Consider the following 19,656-nt stretch of genomic DNA (forward strand, 5'->3'; position numbering starts at 1 on the left):
AAAAACTGCATTTTGTGTTTACTTGTGTTATCTTTGTCTAATATTTCAATTTGTTTGATGATCTGAAACATTTCAGTGTGACAAACATGCAAAAAAATAAGAGATCAAGAAGGGGGCAAACACTTTTTCACACCACTGTAGCTTTTTAGCGTTTTGTATTAAACAGTAAACAAAGCTGTATATTGCCTCATCTGCTGAACAGTGTTAATAGGCACTGTTTTATGTCTTCAGACTGTGGGAGGAAACTCATGCCAACAAGGGGAGAACACAAAAACTCCACACAAATAGCACCCCAGGTCAAGAATTAAGCCTTAGTCCCCAGTGATGTGAGGCAGAAAGGCTAATTACAGCATCAACATGTCACCCCATTTACAAAAACGTTTGTAACTTGGAACTTATCAATACGGACAGTAAGTGTTTTGAGAAGAGCACAGAATCACTATGGAGAAATGACGGGAGAGATGTTTTGTGTCATTTCTGTTCTGGACCACATTATGTAAGCAAGTGCAGGTGTGGAATGTCTGGAATTCTACTCAATGCAACTATGCAAGCCTGATATATGAGAGATTGAACTATCGTTTCTACAAAATCTTCAAAAAATTGCAAGCTAGAATACAGTATTTTTCAAATGCAGTCCAGCATTATACCTGGAAATATCGGCCAACTATTTGAGAGTGTGGTTACAAATGTAAAACCTGATTTATCAATATCGATATTGAAGGTTTTCATTCATTGGGTAACCACTGTAGATTTATTTTAAAGAGAATATGGCATCTGTGACCTATGGCATAGATTGGATTAAGGTAATCCTTAATCCAATAAGAGATTATATTAAAAATAAATGCTGAAAAAGGCTTTGCATGAATCCATTTTTTGATGGGGACAGACTTGTTTTGTAAAGCAACAAATTTATGCAATGGCATATTCGCAGATCTGTGGAATAACAGTACTAAAGATATTTCAATCTAGGACTTTGAGATCTCCAACATTATCAGGTCCAATAAGAGCAAAGTACTTCTTGATATTTAGGACATAAACACATCCTGAATCAGATATCACATTCAGGAACTAAATATGCCAGTAGAAAGTATGGCAGTATAAGGAACTTGCAATAGGTAATTGTCTGAATATTAAATATGTACAAATCCTTTTTTGGTTTTGTAGACTACGTGACCTTCTTGGTAAGTGTAGAAGAAACTGAAAAAAAGAGGTAGAGGTGTTTTAACCATCTTTATTATTCAAAAACAGAAACAGTAGCACACTGATCACCCAGCAATATTTTCTAAGCATTTGCAATTGAATTCTACAAAAAGTTAAAAATATTTCTGAAAAAATTATCTATTTTGAGATGTTTTTAAAATGACTTGAGGAGGCTATCATTTGTTATAAAACTGTGTGGCCTTATACCGACTTCAGTACAGCTTTGTTGACAAAGAAAAAATATTATCTTAATTTAATTATCTTATTAATATTATCTTAATTAACAAACTAAAAGCATGAAGAGTGTCTATCATTAAAATCCCACAAAAAATGAAATGTAAGATTAGGGTTAGGAAATTAAAATCCTGCCAGATGCTAAAACAAAATTAATTGGAAAGGTTGCAATTTTACTTTTGTTTCATAAAGGGTGGAATATCTCAGAACAGCGGATCACTGTCAGCAGGAATACTCATTTAAAACATTTTACAGCTACATCACTCTTCACAACCTCCCTGCATCATTTCTACAGAGAACATTCTGAGCAAGACAAAAAAAAATCAGACAGAGCAGATCAAGTTACTCAGTGATGCCATTCATGTGTATAATATGATTGCATGGCAAATCTAGCATCCAGACTTGTATCCTTAGCTAACGAGTCACCTCAGACAGCCGCATGGAGCTGTGCTGGAATTCTCAGGCTGAGCAGGGTTGATTATAGTGTAGAGACTTGCAAGCAACAAGGAATGGTAGCATGGCATCCCCGTTAAGCTTCTTTTACTCCTGAGGGCCACTTGGCTCCTGGTAAGTAGGAGGCAGTTCCTTCAAGGGGAGCTTTAGGGCCTCATCATAAGAAGGCAGCACAACCTGGAGGGAAGACAGCAATACTGTGACAATTACCCTGATTGTCTTTAAAGTATAATCTGTCATTGCTCTTGTCTCTCACATTTAGAGCTTGAAACTTGCCAGATCAAGCACCGATTCAGTTGCCCATCAAGTGTCATTTCTGTCCTTTTCCTAGCCTCGGGTCCTTGGTCGAAGCCTGTCTACTGACTGCTTTTCTGAAAGTCCATGTTTATAAAGGCATGACGTGTTTGGTATATGTATTACTATATATATTTAACTCATCCACAGGCAGGTGATTAAAAAAGTGTACAAAGAATACTGATACTGAAGTTTAAGAAACTGGAATTTGTGTTCCTTTATTTGAGAAAAAATCCTTGATGTCATCTTGCCAGGAGAACTCACAGTCCATGAGCTCTGTAGGCCATAGACCTTTCAGTGTGGGCTATGTCATTATGCCAAATATGCCCATGAGATCTCAAGGGCTGGGATCCATCACAAAATGATTGGGCAGCTTTGACATCAGCCAAGGCTTTCTTGGCATCCTATGGATGACCATCCAATTCCCAGTTTTATCAGTATGAGCTCTCACCTACAACCTGCTTGTGCGTAACTTGGATACTTGGATTTGAAATTCTGCGGCTGGAGGATCCTGGCCTTTCAGCTTCAGTTTTGTCCAAGTGGGGGGGTAATTTGGGATAAGCCATGCGACAAGCATCTCTTTGTTTTGTAACAACAGCACTGACATGGAAAAGATCAAGCCCCCTTTTCAATTGTGCTGCACATGGCTGTTATTTGTGTTAAACCTGAGTTCTGCACTATTGTAAAGTGACTTACCACAGCGCTCTTCTCATCAGTTGTCTGAGTGTCCTTGGCAGGGGCGTTGTGAGCCTTGATGAAACTATAGCACTTGATCACGCAATTCACCATGTACACCTGAGTGTCAAGAAGAACACAATCACAAGTAGTAATCATGGCCAAATGCAGGTGATGTAAATTATTTCCTTTGGCAATTCAAAGAACTATCATGCTAGTCTGCTTCTTTCATTTAGATGGAGATTAAGTGGCTGATTTTGTCTTTTCTTTCAGTTCTGTGATGTTTATAGGGCCCAAACGTGCTCCTCATGGGGCATTCTGAACTGTAATATAGATTAGTGATCTCAGCTGTGGCACTGCGCTGGTTACTTAGATTTTCTTTCTTATGTTTTATCATTTCCTGATTCTCCAATGTGATCTGAACTTATTCTTTATTGTAAACTGCTGTACAGTATGTGTGTACAAACCTTTTCAACTCTAAAGTTTGAAATTGGAAAAGACAAACTTACGTTTTTATGTGTGTCTAAAACATTAATATGTGCAATAAAATATCTGTATTATTTTTAATATTTGAATTTCACGTGGAAGTAAAGTGCTGGATTGGCATAAAACACGGTGTGTCGGTTTCAGTATCAATTTCTATAACAGAAATTTAAGTCAAAATCAGAATGCCATGAACCTGAATTTTAGAGGTGAATTTTGGAAACCATGTTTAAACATGGTTGTTATTCTTCACAGTGTACACTAAATTAAAATCACTAAACTAAATTGGCACCAGAAGAAACCTGAGGCCATATCCTGCATGCCAGGATGCCAACATAGCTTTCTGTTTGTAATTTAGGGCAAAAGCTGAGAGGAGAGGAGAGGTCCCGACTTTCTGGGAAAGACAATGCAGTGTAACACAAAGCACTGAGTCTGGCTGGCATTTGGTCAGTAATGGCACAGAGAGAACTAATTTAAAGTCCCTCTTTCACAATTCTGGATAAGTGCTTTTTTCTGGACATCTTTAACACATAAACACTAAAAAACAGGTATCTGAGTTGGTTTCAAGTACTGAACGTAGTGAGAAGGTGTTGACTTTGTCAATGTCTATGAGGATTTTGAATGCTTGAATCAAGTGCTTCATAGTCTTTTCTGATCAAGACAAAAACGGTTTAGTCCTTTTAGCCTGTCCAAGAAGGGCATTCATTTATGTGAAATTTATCTTCTTGCTCTTCCAAGAAGTCAATAACAGAACTGCCATCTTTATTTTGAGGACCAAAACTGTACACAACCATCTACAAACATTTCTAGTTTTTGATCTGTACTAGAATCTAATCTACTGTAGAACACTGATATGAATTCAAAATATCAATGATCCAAATATAAATCCCTGCGGTACTCCACTAATTATGTCACCCCAGTGTCAATGAACATCTAGTATAGTTCTTATTATTGTTTCCATAACCTTGATATAATAAACATAAGACTAAACGGTTTTAAAATTAATTGGTCCAATTTGGTTGCCATTTTTATGGATGGACATTACTTTAGGAATAGTCCAGTCAATGGGTACTACCCTTGACTTGAGAGAGTAAAAACATGGAAGCAGAAATAACTGTAATGCGATTGTTTTGCCATCTGCAATGTTTCAGTAACATTCAATTTCAGTGAACACTGGGCCAGAGTGGTGACACACATGTAAGGTTTAGGCGCTGTGCAAATAGTTTCAGATATATCAAAGGGATCCTGTCAACAGTTCCATCTTTCTTGTCTCAGATTCAGTCTTCTCTGAACAAGCTCTGAATTCACAGGGTGCCTGGGGGCAAGGGGGGTAGAGAGCAGAGCTAGAGGAGTTTGAAAGATTTGCTCAAAGATCATGTTGGGGGGAAGGGGTTGGGGGTCCTCTGAGATGTCAAGCCGTGAATTTTCAAAAAAAATGCAAAAGATCAACATGCATCTGTTTTAAACATCATCATGGCAAAAAAAAAACACGAACCGTCTGCCTAAAATAACTGCTGCCCTGTTAGATCAATAAACACCATTTACAGTATCTATAAAAGCGATGGAATGGCTTGGTGGTTACAGAGAGTGAAAAGGTATCAGCCGTGGACCAAAATAGAGCAGGATGATTAAAGAATTAGCGCAACATACAGATTTCGAGCATTTTAATGTCTGTTATTCCTGGATCGAGAGAGATGGAAAGTTACCCATCTGTGATGTGAAGCTGTGCTTGAGGTGCTTGTGTTTTAGGAAGTGGGAAGGTGTGTAGAATGTGGTGGATGGTATAAATATTTTCTTGAATGTGTGTACATACATAAAAAACAACATAAACACAACATAAAAAGATCTTAATCAAATGTACTTGTCCTCAATGAAATTAGCTTCTTTAGGTTTACCTTGGCCTTCTGTAAAGAAGGTTCCTTTTATTTACTTCAGATTTCATGTTGAATTGAAATGAATTATCTGAATCCAGTATCACCATCTTAATTAGGAACTCACCAAGAACACTGAAGCATTTTCTCCTTCCCTTCTCTAATGCATGCTGTGTAAGGTGAGGTTAATTAATCAGCTTTGACCTTTACATTTTCTTTAACAGAATATCCTGATCTTTTCCACATGTCAGATAATTTAACTGACTCTCAGTATAGCATCTGTCACCAGCAGGAGGAAAATAGATGACAAAGATTTCCTAACTTGTAACTTAAGTTTAACCACCATTATTTTCAGCAGTCTCTTCCCATTTCCCACTAATGCTGCTGCCTTGTGGCGGAGAAGGATGAGATGGTACCTTGATAAGGAGATACATGACAAAGGTGATACCGAAGATCATCGTCAGCCGTGCAATTTCCTTGTTGGACAGCTCATGTTTCACACCAACAGAGTCCTGCAGTTGAGGATGGACAGAAATGAGCTGGGTTTCACAGCAAGTTCGCAAGAACATAAGATTAACAAAAGATTACAATAAAAGGAAGCCACTTGGCCCATCCTGTTGATAATAACCAAGTGATCTAAGGAACACACTGGTTGTTCTTGAATAAAGTAAACAAGGTGTCAAGTTTGGCAACATAGGTGGATAGTTTGTTCCAGACATCCTTCTACTGCACAGTTTTTTGTATTCATGCTTCTCTATTTGTTACCATTATTACTTTTAAACTCCATCTATTTTCATAGTGTGGCATGCTTTGCACAGCATGCCTTTAGAGTAAAGAAAAAAAAAAGGTCTGAAACCATTGGTTTATACAGTACGATCACATTTGCCCCTTTCTCTGGTTGTGATTCTTAAGAATTTTTCTTTTCTCACCTGAAATGATTTATTATCCTAACTATTTCAGGAAAACAAAATGCTGTAAGGACTCGTGGGAGGGAAGTGTGCAAATATCAGAAAGCCCACAGGAAACTTGGTTAAATGCTGTTTTTAGCACTTCACAATTCTGAGTCTCATTTTCTTTTGGAATTTTCGGCCAATATGTTTGGGGTGTCTTCACAGCGGTTGTTTTGCAAGAAATGACCTTGGGAAGAGTGAAATAAATGGGGAGTATATATGTAATAATAAACTAATAACTAATTTAGGATGTTTGGTATTTTGTTTCAAAATGCTTATTAGACCTTTTAACTATTTTCTTAGAAGCTATTTTCTTCCACATTTTCACTCACCCACATCATGAGTGCCTCCTCGTAGGTGAGGGTCCCTGGGAGTCCCCAAGGACCGCTGAACAATGACATCACGCACAGACTGATGTCCAGGATCAGCAGTATGATGAAGGGAAGGAGCAGGCGTGGACGATACTGCACAACACAGAAAGAGTGTGCAGGGTAAACACCATGTAAAATTAAATCGGCAAATACGGAAAGCTCAGCACCATGGGTCATTGGATTTTTTCAGTGCTAGCTTTTGCTTTGTAATGATCCCAAAATTCAGTGAAACCATGACAACCTACTACACAGTTCAGAGGATTTGAACCTGATCTTTGTCTGAGTTACCAAGGAAAACATCGACAATTCTTTCAATGTTTTTGCATCTGCCACATCCAATCCAGGCTGGAGAGTAGACATTGGCACTGTGTGTCCAACTGCTCCCAGAGGGCACCACTGAGAGGCTGGCAAGAGACACCGACTCTCAGTAGGGTGCATATTGTAGCCATGACCCCAGTGTCTGGTCGAGACCTAGCGAGTCTTTTCATAGACCTTAAAGTAAATGTCTGCTCTTCCTTGGGCACAAAAACCATCTCTGCTCTTTGAGTTTTGTATGCAGTGTGTGATGTAGAAGTTGTCTTGCTGATAAATTTTAAGAAAATCTGATTGAGACCGTTATCTCCTCTGGGCTTAGGATATGAGTTTGATTAAATTATGATGAGAAAGCCTAAACTCATAGTTATAAGAATGGAAAGACAGTATTTGTACAAAACATTTTTCAGTAAATGTTATCAAAGGATTTCTTAGTTACATACCCAAACCTTTGTAAGGTTTGTGTTGAATTAATTAGTTTAGGTGCTGTTTTATTTGCATTGGGTAAAATGAAAATCAGCAGATGGTGAAACAGAAATTGGATGTCTGGCAACATTTTTCTGCACTGTGCGAGACAAGATCAAAATTCTGTCTTGAGAAGCTCTGGCACTGCCAAGAATAAAAAGCTTTTCATTTTTGTAAAGGAATGGCTGTAAGTTACCAGCTCCCTTGGAACACAGTGAGGATTTTCATGTTTGACCACATCCACAAATATTGAATCAAGTACTCCTTTCGTGCCTCAAAATACTGAACAAATATTTATGTGGCATGATCGGAGAAACCAAAAACATTTCATACATGCGGAATTTATTAATATATTCACTGTTGTGCATGGAGAAAAGTGCTGGAACATTGAGACACGTAACAGAGACACTCAAAAGGTTATTAAGATTTTCTGTGGCATCCTTAAATTTCAGCAGCGTGAGAGATACGTACTGTATAGTCAGTGCATTCCCATCAACCCACTATGTATGAATTCTGCACCAGGTTCCATACTCTATATCTCATACCTTAAAATAGTTGGTTGAAGAATAAATAAGAAAATGATACACAAACTCAGGTTCATTGAAAGAAAATAGCAAAAATGATCATGGTGTGATTTGGAATAACCTTCTTACCATATCCCTTCCTAAATATCCCTTTTATTCACTCCTTTACCATTGCATAGTCCTGAAAATTTCAAATGCAGCCCATATCATTCCCCAGGACCTGAACCTTCTTTGGTGAAGGTGGAATGTTCATGCTTTGCCCAGTCTAGCTCTTTATCGCCATTACTCACATACTGCAGACTTTCAGTCTACAGCTGTGACAAACTAATGTGATTAAATATGTAACAATCCCTACAGCTTGTGAGATCTACATGCTATATGACCTGGGGCACAGAAGGGAGAATCCCTGCCAGTTGATACTAGAAAATAGAAGCACGAAGACAAGCCATTTATGAGAACTCGATCTGCTGGTGACAACATGCTTGTTACTGACCCTTGCAAATAAAACCACTTTAGTTAATTAAGGACATCAACCCATAGCCTTTGAAAAGGAGACAGTTCAGGCTTGTTCTGATTATTGTATACAGCTCTGATCTGATTCCACTGTAACTAAAGAGGTGATTTTAAAAACAAATACGAGTGTGGTGTCTTTATTGTGTTCTGCCTTCATTCTTACTGCTCAGACTCTTAATTTATTGTCAGTGTGAACCTAGAAGAAGAAGACATATTTTGCTACTTGAGCACTGCTGTTTTGGTGCACGAATCTTTGCAATTTTCATACACTTCATTTGGTACTCGTGAGAAGTGTGATCCTTGTCGCAATTAAGCCTAGAGTGACACTCAGCTGTGACATCTCATATCTGCTGGTGGATGTGAATAAATGTACAGAAAAGTCTCTCTGAGTTGAGAAGCTGAGGTCTGCACATTTTCATTAATCACGCCTCAGCTGTGCTACATTAGTGCATAGTAATGGAGGCAGCTTTGCTGTCCCAAAATGATACTTTCCCAAGGACAGACACCTTCATGAAGAATATGGAGAGTAAATCAAGGAAGGCTTGGTAAAAGGGCTTTTTCCTTGCCAGGATTGATCATCCCTATATCTCATGTCCTTGGCATTCTATGCTCAGTCTGAAGATATTAATTGAGATCAGGTGATATGTTCAAGAGTAGGCATTACTGTTCATCATACAATATTCATTTACATTCAGCAACAAAAACAACATCGTTTTGTCTGATTAATACACTAAATGCAATTGCATTGTTATTTGAATAGTTGTACGGCAGGAACATTATAATTAAAGATATTATACAGTATATTATAATATAGTCTTTCTAATTTCCGATTAGGATGTTATGTGAGTCTATCACAGAATTGCCAGTAAAATGCATGAACATTCACATTTAAAACAATATACAAAAACTTACCAAATCCACTGCACTGCAATTAACACATGTATGTACCCTCTGCACCCTCTCATTACAGACCTGTTTGCTATTTATTACTTAAAATAAGATTTGTGGACATAAACTAAAATTGGGATTTAAGGACACTGCCAGATCACATAAGCAGTCTTCTAACAAGACCTAAATGAAAAGTTTCTAAATTAAATGGATGTCCCTACAAATTCTGTTAGCTGGCGTGCAGTTTTTTATAATGTGCCACCTCTTATTACATTCCTTACTTAATTTTGTCTTTACTGTTTTCCTAATGACGGCATTCTGGGTGATTCTTTGTTGCAGGCTGTTATTTCCTCAGCTGGATATTCCCATAAAGCCCTTCAGAATGGAACGAAAGGAGATGTGATCAGAATAAAAGGAATGCTTTCCCATGGACAATTCTGTAATAGAAAATTGCTTCTACATTGGACATCGCGACAGTGAAAAAATCAGTTGAGGAGAATTCTTCGGGGGCAGGTAGCAGGTTGCTTAGTTGGCGTGAAGTGAAAATGTAGTAGAAATAATGACCAACAATCATGTTATGCAGCGGGCATATCAGATACAAGACATCTACATGTACAGCATAGGAAAATAGATGTCGGATGTCACCACACTGTGTGTAGAATCACATCTTTTCCGTTTAGCTACAAGACTTCTCTTCATCTTTTTTTTCTGCTCATATAGTGATCTGCTTTGCTGCTGTCATCCAAACCCTGCTGCCGAGCGTCTGCCAGGAATTCCAAGTGCCTCAGCAGGAATGCTTTTATTTACTGTATATTATTTTAATTTTAAGGAGTAACTGAACTGTGATTGTGTTTATTTATGTAGCAATTTCCCTCCCAGGTTACCCTGTCAATGCGTCTCACACATGCCTGGGCCATTACCTGCAATTTACATTCTGCCTGCATCGATATGAGCTGCTGGAATTTCCCAGTAAACACGAGTACAAAGGAGCAAATGTTCAAACTGGACACGTCCAAAGATGCCACTTGAATGCAAGGTCTGACTGTCAGAGCCTTCTGAGCGCTGGGCTATGGTGGAGCCGTATCAGTAGGAAACCAATCACTGTTTTGGTAAAAATAGGCAGAAGCAGGTTTTAAGAGTTCTGACATGTTGTTCCTAACACACATGTTCAACTGTTCCCCATGGGAAAACAAAGATGGAAGTTCTTGATATCTCTTTATATTTTACTTTCGGCATGTACAGTGCCTTGCAAACATATTCAAATCCTTTCTAAAGTGGCCCCTTTTGTGAATTTTATATTATTTTCATCATTTGAATGCTCAAACTGAAGACTTTCATGTTATGATTTCATATATATTCATAGCCATGAATTCATAGCCCCTTGGTGGAAGTATATTTGGCCTGCAGTTACAGCCACATGTCATTTTCCGCAAGTCTCTATCAACTCTGTTGAAATAGCCAGGTACAATCTTGTTGTTCATGGTTTGTTTTTCAAGTTCTCCTAAGTTCTTTGGAGATTGCTTTCCACAAGCCTTTCCACAAATTCTCAGTAGGAATCAAACCAGGGCTTTGACTGGTCTACTCAAAGACATTCATTTTCTTATTTTTAAATCTCTCCAGTATAGCTTTAGCCTTGAGGCTTGGATCATTGTCCTGTCAAAAGTGGACCTTTCTCCCCAATTTTAAGTCTTTAGCAAACTGATACAGGTTTTCCTCTAGTATTTGCCTATACTTTTTTCCAGCTATTCTTCCATCTATCCTAACAAACTTTCCAATCCCTGCAGAGGAGAAGCATCTCCATAATACAATACTGCCACCACAATACTGCTTGACTGTAAGAATGGTGTTGACTGGGAGATGTCAACATAATGCTTGACACCAAATAGTTTTTTTTTGTCTCGTTTGCACACAGCATCTTTTACCATGTGTTTGCTTATCACTCAGATGTAAACTCCATGCAGGATATAAGATGGGTTTTCCACTCCACCACACAGCCCAGCTTTGTGATTTGGATATTGCTGACTGATGCACATTGTCTCCCATCTCATGGAGCCATTGAGCTCTGTAGCTCTTTCAGCTGGTCTCACACTGGCATCCCTCACCAGTTTCCTCCTTTACCTGCTGTTGAATTTGGATGATCCTCTATTAAAGCACACAGACAGAACCCACTCAATTAGTTGAGTGGCTAGATAGAGTAAATAACAGTTAAGTACTGTAAATCAATTTTGGTATGATATAGGAAAGAGTTTAAATGCTTATGTGATCATGATGTTTCCTTTTTTCTTTCAAATTTATTATCTGTGTGCTACTCTCTTTTTATTTTTGCTTTCAATATGTGGAGTAGGTTGTGTACCATATACTGTATAACCAATACTAATTGCTACTTCAAAGCATCATGACTACAAACTTTAAAGTGACAAAATGTGAAAACTGAGAAAGGGTCCAAATACGCACTGTAAATATATTATTTTGTATATATTGCATTTCTACCTTTTTCCAAAACAAACCATTCAGTGTGTTGCCATGATATGGCCACATTGTGTATGCGCTAGGAAGATAGTTACATGTCTAAAATGGAGAAATGAAAATGATGTAAGTTATGTGAAGAAAACTGTAAAGACAGAATGCTGAGAAAAGTAAAGCCCTACTTTACACAAGAAGTCCACAAGACAGCTCCAAGTGCGTATGCATGTCAAATTTCAGGAAGAGTTTCCACTGAGTCAACCAAGCTTGAAGATTAAACCTACATCAACACAGCTACCCATCAACACACTATATTGCAATACAGTGTGATGGAGAGGTAAAAATTTGTAGCCTGCCTGCATGCAATATTGACATTGTTGCATGAGATCATTCGGAAAAGTGTACATTTAGGCCACCGTTCAATAGTGTAATGAGTATAAAGCATGGAGAGTATACATTGCAATCATGTGGTGTTGTTGTCAGTATGTAGGTTATTATAGAATTTATGTTGTTTGTGTAAAAAGGTGCATTCATTTATTGAATAACTGGGTTTTACGAGCTCTTCTTGTGGACATAAAGTCTGCTCACAACTGTCCAGTTATGTCATTATTCTGCCTTTATGCTTAAAAGACAGCTTAGGTCATTAAACAGGCCATTCATGGAAAGTTCTTCAATTATTGTAAGCTTCAATGACTTCAGAGGGTAACTGGACTAGGACAAGACCCGGCAAGACTGATCTTTTGTGAAATTCTAAATGTAAACAGTTTATGTATGCACATAACTGATCTAGAACATTTTATTCTTAAGCTAAGAGTGATCATCCTAATTTAGATGAAAAGGACAAGTGATACTGACTGGTACATAGAAAAGCATAGTTTATTAGCTGTTAGCTTTGGTTAGTTGATAACTAATGTAGCCTTGATGATCGCAATAATGAAAAATGTATACAGCAGTGTGGTCCAAATCCAGTTCCGGAGGAACTGCAGTGTCTGCTGCTTTTCATTCCGATGAAATCAACTAAATTCTAACTTCAATCAGCTCATTGTTGTCTTAATTGCACCAATTTTACTAATGAAAAGATGCAGACACCAGAACTACAGGCCTAAGATTTCTCTAGCACACCCCTGATCTAGATCATTGGAGGCTGGCACTTCATCCACTGAAAACACCTTATGATCACAGGCATGTGCCACACTTTAGAGGGTCTCAAGGATGAGACCAGGCAAGCCTGGCAAGGAACACTGACTCTCAGCCTTTGACATACTACTGTCTGATAGTATGGTTTAGTTGAGAGACTCATCTATGCATGCCCTTTCAAATCACTCAGAACCTAAAGCCTGTTCTGCAGATAGGTTACAAATGGAAAGTATGGTGTATAGTTGTGCAGAAGCCTTCAAGTTTTGCTACAATCAAGCTTTGCATTTAGTAGAATCCTCCCTTCCATTAGTTATGACTGACATGCCGAACAATACAAAGATATAGAAATGCTTCCTCTACAGTGGCCTTTGTCAGTTACCTGTAGAGTTACTGTACAGAAACAGGAGTTATGCTCATTTTAAATAAAGACTTTTATAAAAACAAAGTATGGCAGCCCAGATCTGAGCTAAAGATCTCTGGACTCCAGGAACAAACATACTGTACTGTAGTAATTCCTTAAAGGTGAAGAAGAATAACTTACTTTTCGAACTCCAAAGAGCACATAAACGCTTGAGATGATCATCACCGCAATTAGGAAGAAGTTGGTGGTCGTATCAACTACAAAATCAAGACAGAAAGAAATCATGTTAGAGCTGAGTCATGTTATTAAAATGTTATTAAAATATAAGTGGCAGTTATGGGTTTACTTAAGCAAAAGACAAAGACTAGGACATGGATGTGAAATAAATTCAGCTTGAATTTCATAGCTGTTCAATAAAGTGTTTTCTTGCTTATAAATAATTAAAACATTTTTCCTTAAACACCAATGCAACTCATATGTTCAGTGAGCAATGTGTAATGCAACCAGGAAAACACTACTGATTCATTAGAAAATGTTGTAACATTGAGCCTTCAAACTCAGATGGAAAAGACTGTCACAAAAAGTCAGGATTTCTGTTTAATCTCTCATTGAAAAGGCAAATGGTGGCACCTCCTACATCTCAGTGTCTTCTGTCCCCTTGCTAGGACACTTGACTGCAAATTGTGGTAAGGAGCAAAAATATAATCTACTGGTCAACAAGCACCCAATCCTGACCAGTCCCAGTCTTGTGGTGCTAAACCCTCGGAGTTGAAATGGTGTGACTTACAGATGCGTTCTCCATTGGTATACTGCTGGGTGTGAATGAAGCCACACATGTCTTTCCCTTTAACCAGGCCCAGGATCATGTCGATGCACACCAGCAGACTCGTCACCTGCAGTGACAGAGAAACAGCACAGCACCGTGAGGATCAAGTTTAAGGTTAGGAATATGGCCAGCAATTGCAATAAGGATTTTCAGCAATTGAGCTGCAGCACCTTATCTTGCTAATTCAAATGTGTGTTTCAGAATCCACATTGTCCTTTTCATTTAATCTTTGGGTCCAATCGTTGAAAATATGTTAAATATATCAAACGTTAGTGTAATTTATTTTTTAAGCTATTTTCATTTTCTCCTCTCTTTTATTCCTTTTTTTGGACTATCTGTAAAGTAGACCACACTCAAACTCTTTTGAATTTCAACCTTGAGCTGCACGGTGGTGCAGCCGTTAGCATCGCTGCCTCGCAGTGCTGGGGCACTGGGTTCAATTGATTTTCTTCCAGATCATTAGTTCAGTTAACAATTGAATGGGGTGCTACCGGGGTGGGTTTTGTATGTTCTCCCTCACTTTGCATTTCCTTTAGTGTTTCCTTTGGATGCTCCAATTCCTCCCACAATCAAGACAAAAAAAACATGCTGGTAGGTTGATGGGCTTCTGTAAAATTGGTCCTGGTGAGAGTGTGTGTGTCAGTCTGCCTGCGATGGACTGGCGTCCTGTCCTTAGCATATCCTGCCTTCCGTCCAATGCTTCCCAACATAGGCTCTGGGCCACCATGACCCTGAGTTGGATAAGCGGTTATTGAAAGCAATGTGACGTGGTCATCCTTTTTTCAAACATTCTGGTATTGTTTGAAATTTATTTTATGGGGTAGCACCCTGCATTTTGGCAAACCTCCCTCCACTCGTGATGAGGCACTTTATATGGGTTTGTGACAACGTTCTCAGAAGAGAAAGGATAGCAAATAAGACTGGCACATTCCACTGCTTTGTCGGTGTTGTGGTTCAGACAATATCCGCCATTTCATCTGAACTAACGTCCTGCTTTCAGAGTTGTTAGTACTGTCACACAACTCATATGCATAAGAAAAACTGGTTCAACATATCTAACAAACTAGATACCTAATATTTCAAAATAATAAGATGGAAGACGGTGTACAACCCCCAGATTCAAACAATCAGCCCTTGTTTCAGAACACAGGGACATGGGGCTTCAAATTCTGTATGAAGATTCTGGTATGGTAATTCACAATCCCTAAAATTCAGGTTTTAAGGAACACACTCAAGAGAGATCTTTGCGATAAAAGGAACAGGAAGGCAGCCCAGAATCTATTGCCCTGGATCAGTTTCTGAAAGACTGTATTTGGTACTCATCCCTAAAGATGACCAGAGAGGACAAGAAAATAAAAAAAAAGCTGTTTCAAAGGCAATTTTTATGCAGGCAACATAACCTGCTCATCAACATGACACACTTGTAAATCTAAAGATACAGGTTATTTCTACAAGGGTAAGTCCAGGTATCAATAATCATAGTTCTTTAAGCCCTACTGGTATTATTCACTTAGCACCAAATAAAGACATAAATAACATAGATTAATTGGTTTTCTTCCAAATGATTAGTTCAGTTAAGAAATTAAGGGGGAGGATAAAAAAACAGAGGTCTCTGTGATCCTTATCTAATATATATAGTACATGTGTACGTTATTTATCTGTGATGAACCGCTGAGAATCATACTGAGAATCATATCAGTTTAGGTTTGGAGGAACTGTATGTTTCTCCACGTCATGTATTCTGTGGCGAGTGTCTGAGCTGACTGACTTCCCCTTCGCGAACATTTTCCATTAGACAAGTTGCAAGATTGAAACTGGCAGATAAGGTGCACTTATCACGTGAATCACATGACCAGCGATGTCTTTCAAATTAGTATTTTTTTTCTCAAAATAAGGGCACACTATTTCTTCCGTAGTTTTGATTTGACAGGCAAATTATATGTGACTCAACATCCTAACAAAAGGTCTAAATATGCACCTTATACAAGATGTTGGGTTGAAAACAATTGTCCTATTTTAAAATAGTAAGACTATTATATAGCTAGACAGTACCCTAGAAGGTTCTGGTGTGTTGTGTAGGAGGTGTGAATGTCTATATGGGTGAGTTAAAGTGTTTTTCACTGTGCACATTTTGAAAGGAAGATGCTAGATTACTATACACCTACTGTATTAGAGTTTAATATCATGCTTTGTATATCCAAATGTACTCATGCAATTGGATTAGTAGCTTCTTCAACCTATATGATGTACCAAATCAACTCAAAATACTGTGTGGGCTAGGATAAGATTCAGTCAACAATGAGTGAAGGAGAAGAGGAGGCTGAGAGGAATGACACAGAAAAAAAGGTCTAGGATTTCCTATTTCTCAAGCTGTAGCTAATGGGTGTCTGCTTTTGACAGTATCATTAGTTGAATAAATCTGTTGAGGGCAGAAAGTGATGGAGAGAAATCAGTATAAAGACTGCATTAATGGCACCCCACCACAGCAACAATCAAGAGACATACGATACTTAATTGTGCCTTTGGGAATATTTTGTACTGTCTTCACAAGCTGGCAAAACACAACATACTATTAACTTTGACATAATGGGGGAAAGATAGAGTCAAGGATCCACCTTGTCTTGCAATGCCACACTATAGCTTCCATGGCAGTGTGATTTGAATCTTTTACCTGCTTCAAGAAAGAAAATGTTTATCTGTGCTCATAAATATCAGACTTGTTTTAAAGGAAGTGTTCTACGATAATTTTCCAGGAAACCGACCCACCCTCCCTAACTGTACAGTTACACTGTTCATTAGTTTCCTTGCCATACTTTAGGGTAGAGGATAGCTTTAGAGATCAGATTATTTATTAAATCTGAGTGACAATGAAGGAAGAATTCAGTCTGTTTCCTAAGTTTGTGTGTATATCATTCATTGTTCCTGAAACTGTGAAATGTAGTGTGCACATGCATGTCATATTTAATATTAAATTCAAGCATTTTACTTACTGAACTCACTGAAGTTCGACCTCTTACTCCTACATACACATTGTCACTTTTAAACAATCCATTAAAAAATAAGTTTCTCATCTATTTCTTTCCATTTATTAAGCACCGCTCAACACAAGCATGTTGGAATTTGAAACGGGTTACATTACAAAGGGTGGCATTAGGATATGATAAGTTTGGAGACAGGGAGTGGACGAAGGGAGAGTATAACTTAAAAACAGGTGTGTATGTGGAGGAAGGAGAGTAATTATTGAACACTGGTGATCTATGGTAAATAGCTTCCAGTCACAGAGACATTTCTTTTTTATACATGAGAGTTGCCAATACTAACAGTTCTGCCCTCATCTGTTTCTGTCATAACAGGAAGGTACACATTCACAGAAAAACACATAAACAAGACTATAAATTGAATAAACCACTCTCTTCAATATGGAATTATTTTTTTTCCCAGAACATAAAATGCCATAGTTTTGAAGGGTTGTTATTTTTGTGAGTTAAGCATTCTGACACATAACTACATAAAGTGTGGGCACCATCACTTATTTATAAAATTTTTTAAAACATTTAATGACAACATGGTTTCCAGCTTTAATAAAATACTGTAATTAGCTTCGTTCTAAATGCAAATTAACCAATTTAAGACACAAGCTGTCTATCCCCAGCTGCACATACAGTATAGTTTGTTAAAAGGTTTTTTTAAGGTTAAAAAATTCATATTGTGTTGTCAATGTTTTCAGCTATTTTGATTTCTTGATTTGAATTTCTATATTTAAGAATATTGACAGGCTGTCACAGTTTTGTAAAATCCTTCCGAATATCGTAGGAAAATGCTTCTGGTTTCAGCAGGGTAGATGTTAAAATTATTCACTCAAGTCTGACAGGCTGTACTTTTTTATGAAATGAAGACAAGTGAAGCAATTAAGATCAGAATTTTAATAGTATTGGTCTTCTGTATTTTTCTTGCTTACTTAAAGGTTTCAAACATTCAGCTTATTCAATCCCATTCAATAAAGGAGGTGGCAAAGTATTAAAGTAAAAATATAGCGAACATTAGGTACTATTGCTGCTAGTACTTTGTCTTTGACACTAGTCACTAGAATATCTCACTAAAACACATTTATGCTTTTTATAGCTTAATGGCAGTATAATTTAATTCTAGAAAAGAGCCTCCTTCACATACAGTTTCAACCTTTTTTCACCTTACACTTCTCCAGTTTAAGTACTTTATAGCTACAAATTCATCAAATGTTTCTGCTATTCTTTGTATGAGCACACATTCCTGGAATACTGGATTTTTTCACCAAGTTCAAATTAATTTGATAAAGCACTATATGCTTTGTACCCGTTGGTTTCAAATCCATGAAAAGAAACTCATGTAAAGAAAACAGGAGATGAACAGGTCCCATGAGTTGAAATGAAGTGACAACAATTGAGAGTGTTTCCATTAGGAACTTTCGAAAGAGCCAGAATGGTTTTGTATTAAAGTTCAGTTGGTTTCTGTTTTGGCACATAGTAGTATAACTGACTCAAGCTCTACACTGAATGCACCTGATGTCTGTATCTGAGATCAAAGGCAAAGCTCTTACCAGGTAATATACACCGATGCTAAAGGTTGCAGTTCGGATATCACAGCAAAATCCCCGATAGGCAAAGGCCAGATGGACAGAATTTGGTTTGGACATCATTTTGGCTTCTCAAAATGATGCGACTTCTTTGGTGTTTGTCTGGAGAAGGAAAGTGAAGAAACAAATAGAACACAACGCCTCGAGCCAGGCTTCCTTCCTGTTCGTCACTCAGGAGTCACATGGTGGCCAGAGAGAAACCACCAGATATTTCTGCGCCCGTTAAGAAGCATTGCACACTGTTGGGAACACAAAGAGCTAACATTCCCCTCAGAATGTCCAAGAATGTAGAGTGTTCAAGCTCAGGTTTTATGACCCCCAGCCCAGTGCTGAAGGACTGTAGTCCTGTAGGTTTTCACACCAGGAAATACTCCTCACAATCGAATTTAACTAATAAATAGGTTAATTACAGCAGTTGGACATAAATTGATATGATACTTCAGGTGCACCTTATTAAGAGACTTCTAAAACTCCAAGAAAGAACCCCTGCTTTAAAAAGAGCAGTTTAAGGCTGCAGTTTATTTGAATTACTAATAATTTGGTTGACATTTTTGTAATTATCAGAGAATGGCTTGGGACAGATATTTATTAGATGCAGAAAGAGAATCTTTAAGTGAGTACTGGAGTCTTCTACTTTTCATTTTGGGTCTCAGTTCTTTAACTGAATCAACTAATTAATGAAGATTTATGTACCTTTAAGCACCAAACTGTCCAAAGACTGAGAGACCATTGCTTGTCTGTGAAATAAAAATGGCCCTTTAATCCATCTTGTTTGCTTTTTTTTTGCTGTTAATGTATTAATCAATTTCTTCAATGGATCCCAGGAAATTTGCTTCACGTCATGGTTTCATAGGTTAATGATACTGTATAAGAACAGTTACAAATGAGAGGAGGCAATTTGACCCATGTAGCCTGTTTGGCAGTTAGTAGTTAATTGATCCAATAATCTCATTTAGCCATTTCTTGAAAGAGGCCAGAGTATCGACATCAACAACATGGCTAGGGAGATTGTTCTATACTCCCA

At 37.8% G+C, this 19,656-nt stretch overlaps 1 protein-coding gene across 1 annotated transcript; it reads right to left on the reverse strand.

Moving 5' to 3' along the window:
* Window positions 1-1,215: 1,215 nt before the first annotated feature.
* Window positions 1,216-18,793, reverse strand: laptm5 (lysosomal protein transmembrane 5). The gene is made up of 7 exons (XM_088932840.1): window positions 18,597-18,793; window positions 13,982-14,087; window positions 13,375-13,451; window positions 6,493-6,624; window positions 5,627-5,722; window positions 2,878-2,976; window positions 1,216-2,064 (listed from the first exon to the last, which is right to left on the reverse strand). Exons 1-7 carry the CDS (start codon window positions 18,693-18,695, stop codon window positions 1,975-1,977), a joined length of 699 nt encoding a protein of 232 aa, XP_088788966.1. The 5' UTR covers window positions 18,696-18,793; the 3' UTR covers window positions 1,216-1,974.
* Between the last annotated feature and the right edge of the window lie 863 nt (window positions 18,794-19,656).

This window comes from Atractosteus spatula, chromosome 14 (genome assembly GCF_055471065.1).
Source record: "Atractosteus spatula isolate fAtrSpa1 chromosome 14, fAtrSpa1.hap1, whole genome shotgun sequence".
Classification (NCBI taxonomy): Eukaryota; Metazoa; Chordata; class Actinopteri; order Semionotiformes; family Lepisosteidae; genus Atractosteus; species Atractosteus spatula.

Bases quoted from the DNA above. Each gene is read 5' to 3' on its own strand.
- laptm5 (XM_088932840.1), bottom strand. From the start codon at position 18,695: ATGATGTCCAAACCAAATTCTGTCCATCTGGCCTTTGCCTATCGGGGA. The intron at 6,625-13,374 runs GTAAGTTATTCT...TGTGTTGTGCAG, and splicing joins TGCTCTTTGGAGTTCGAAAA to TATCGTCCACGCCTGCTCCT. The intron at 2,065-2,877 runs GTAAGTCACTTT...TCTTCCCTCCAG, and splicing joins CTGATGAGAAGAGCGCTGTG to GTTGTGCTGCCTTCTTATGA.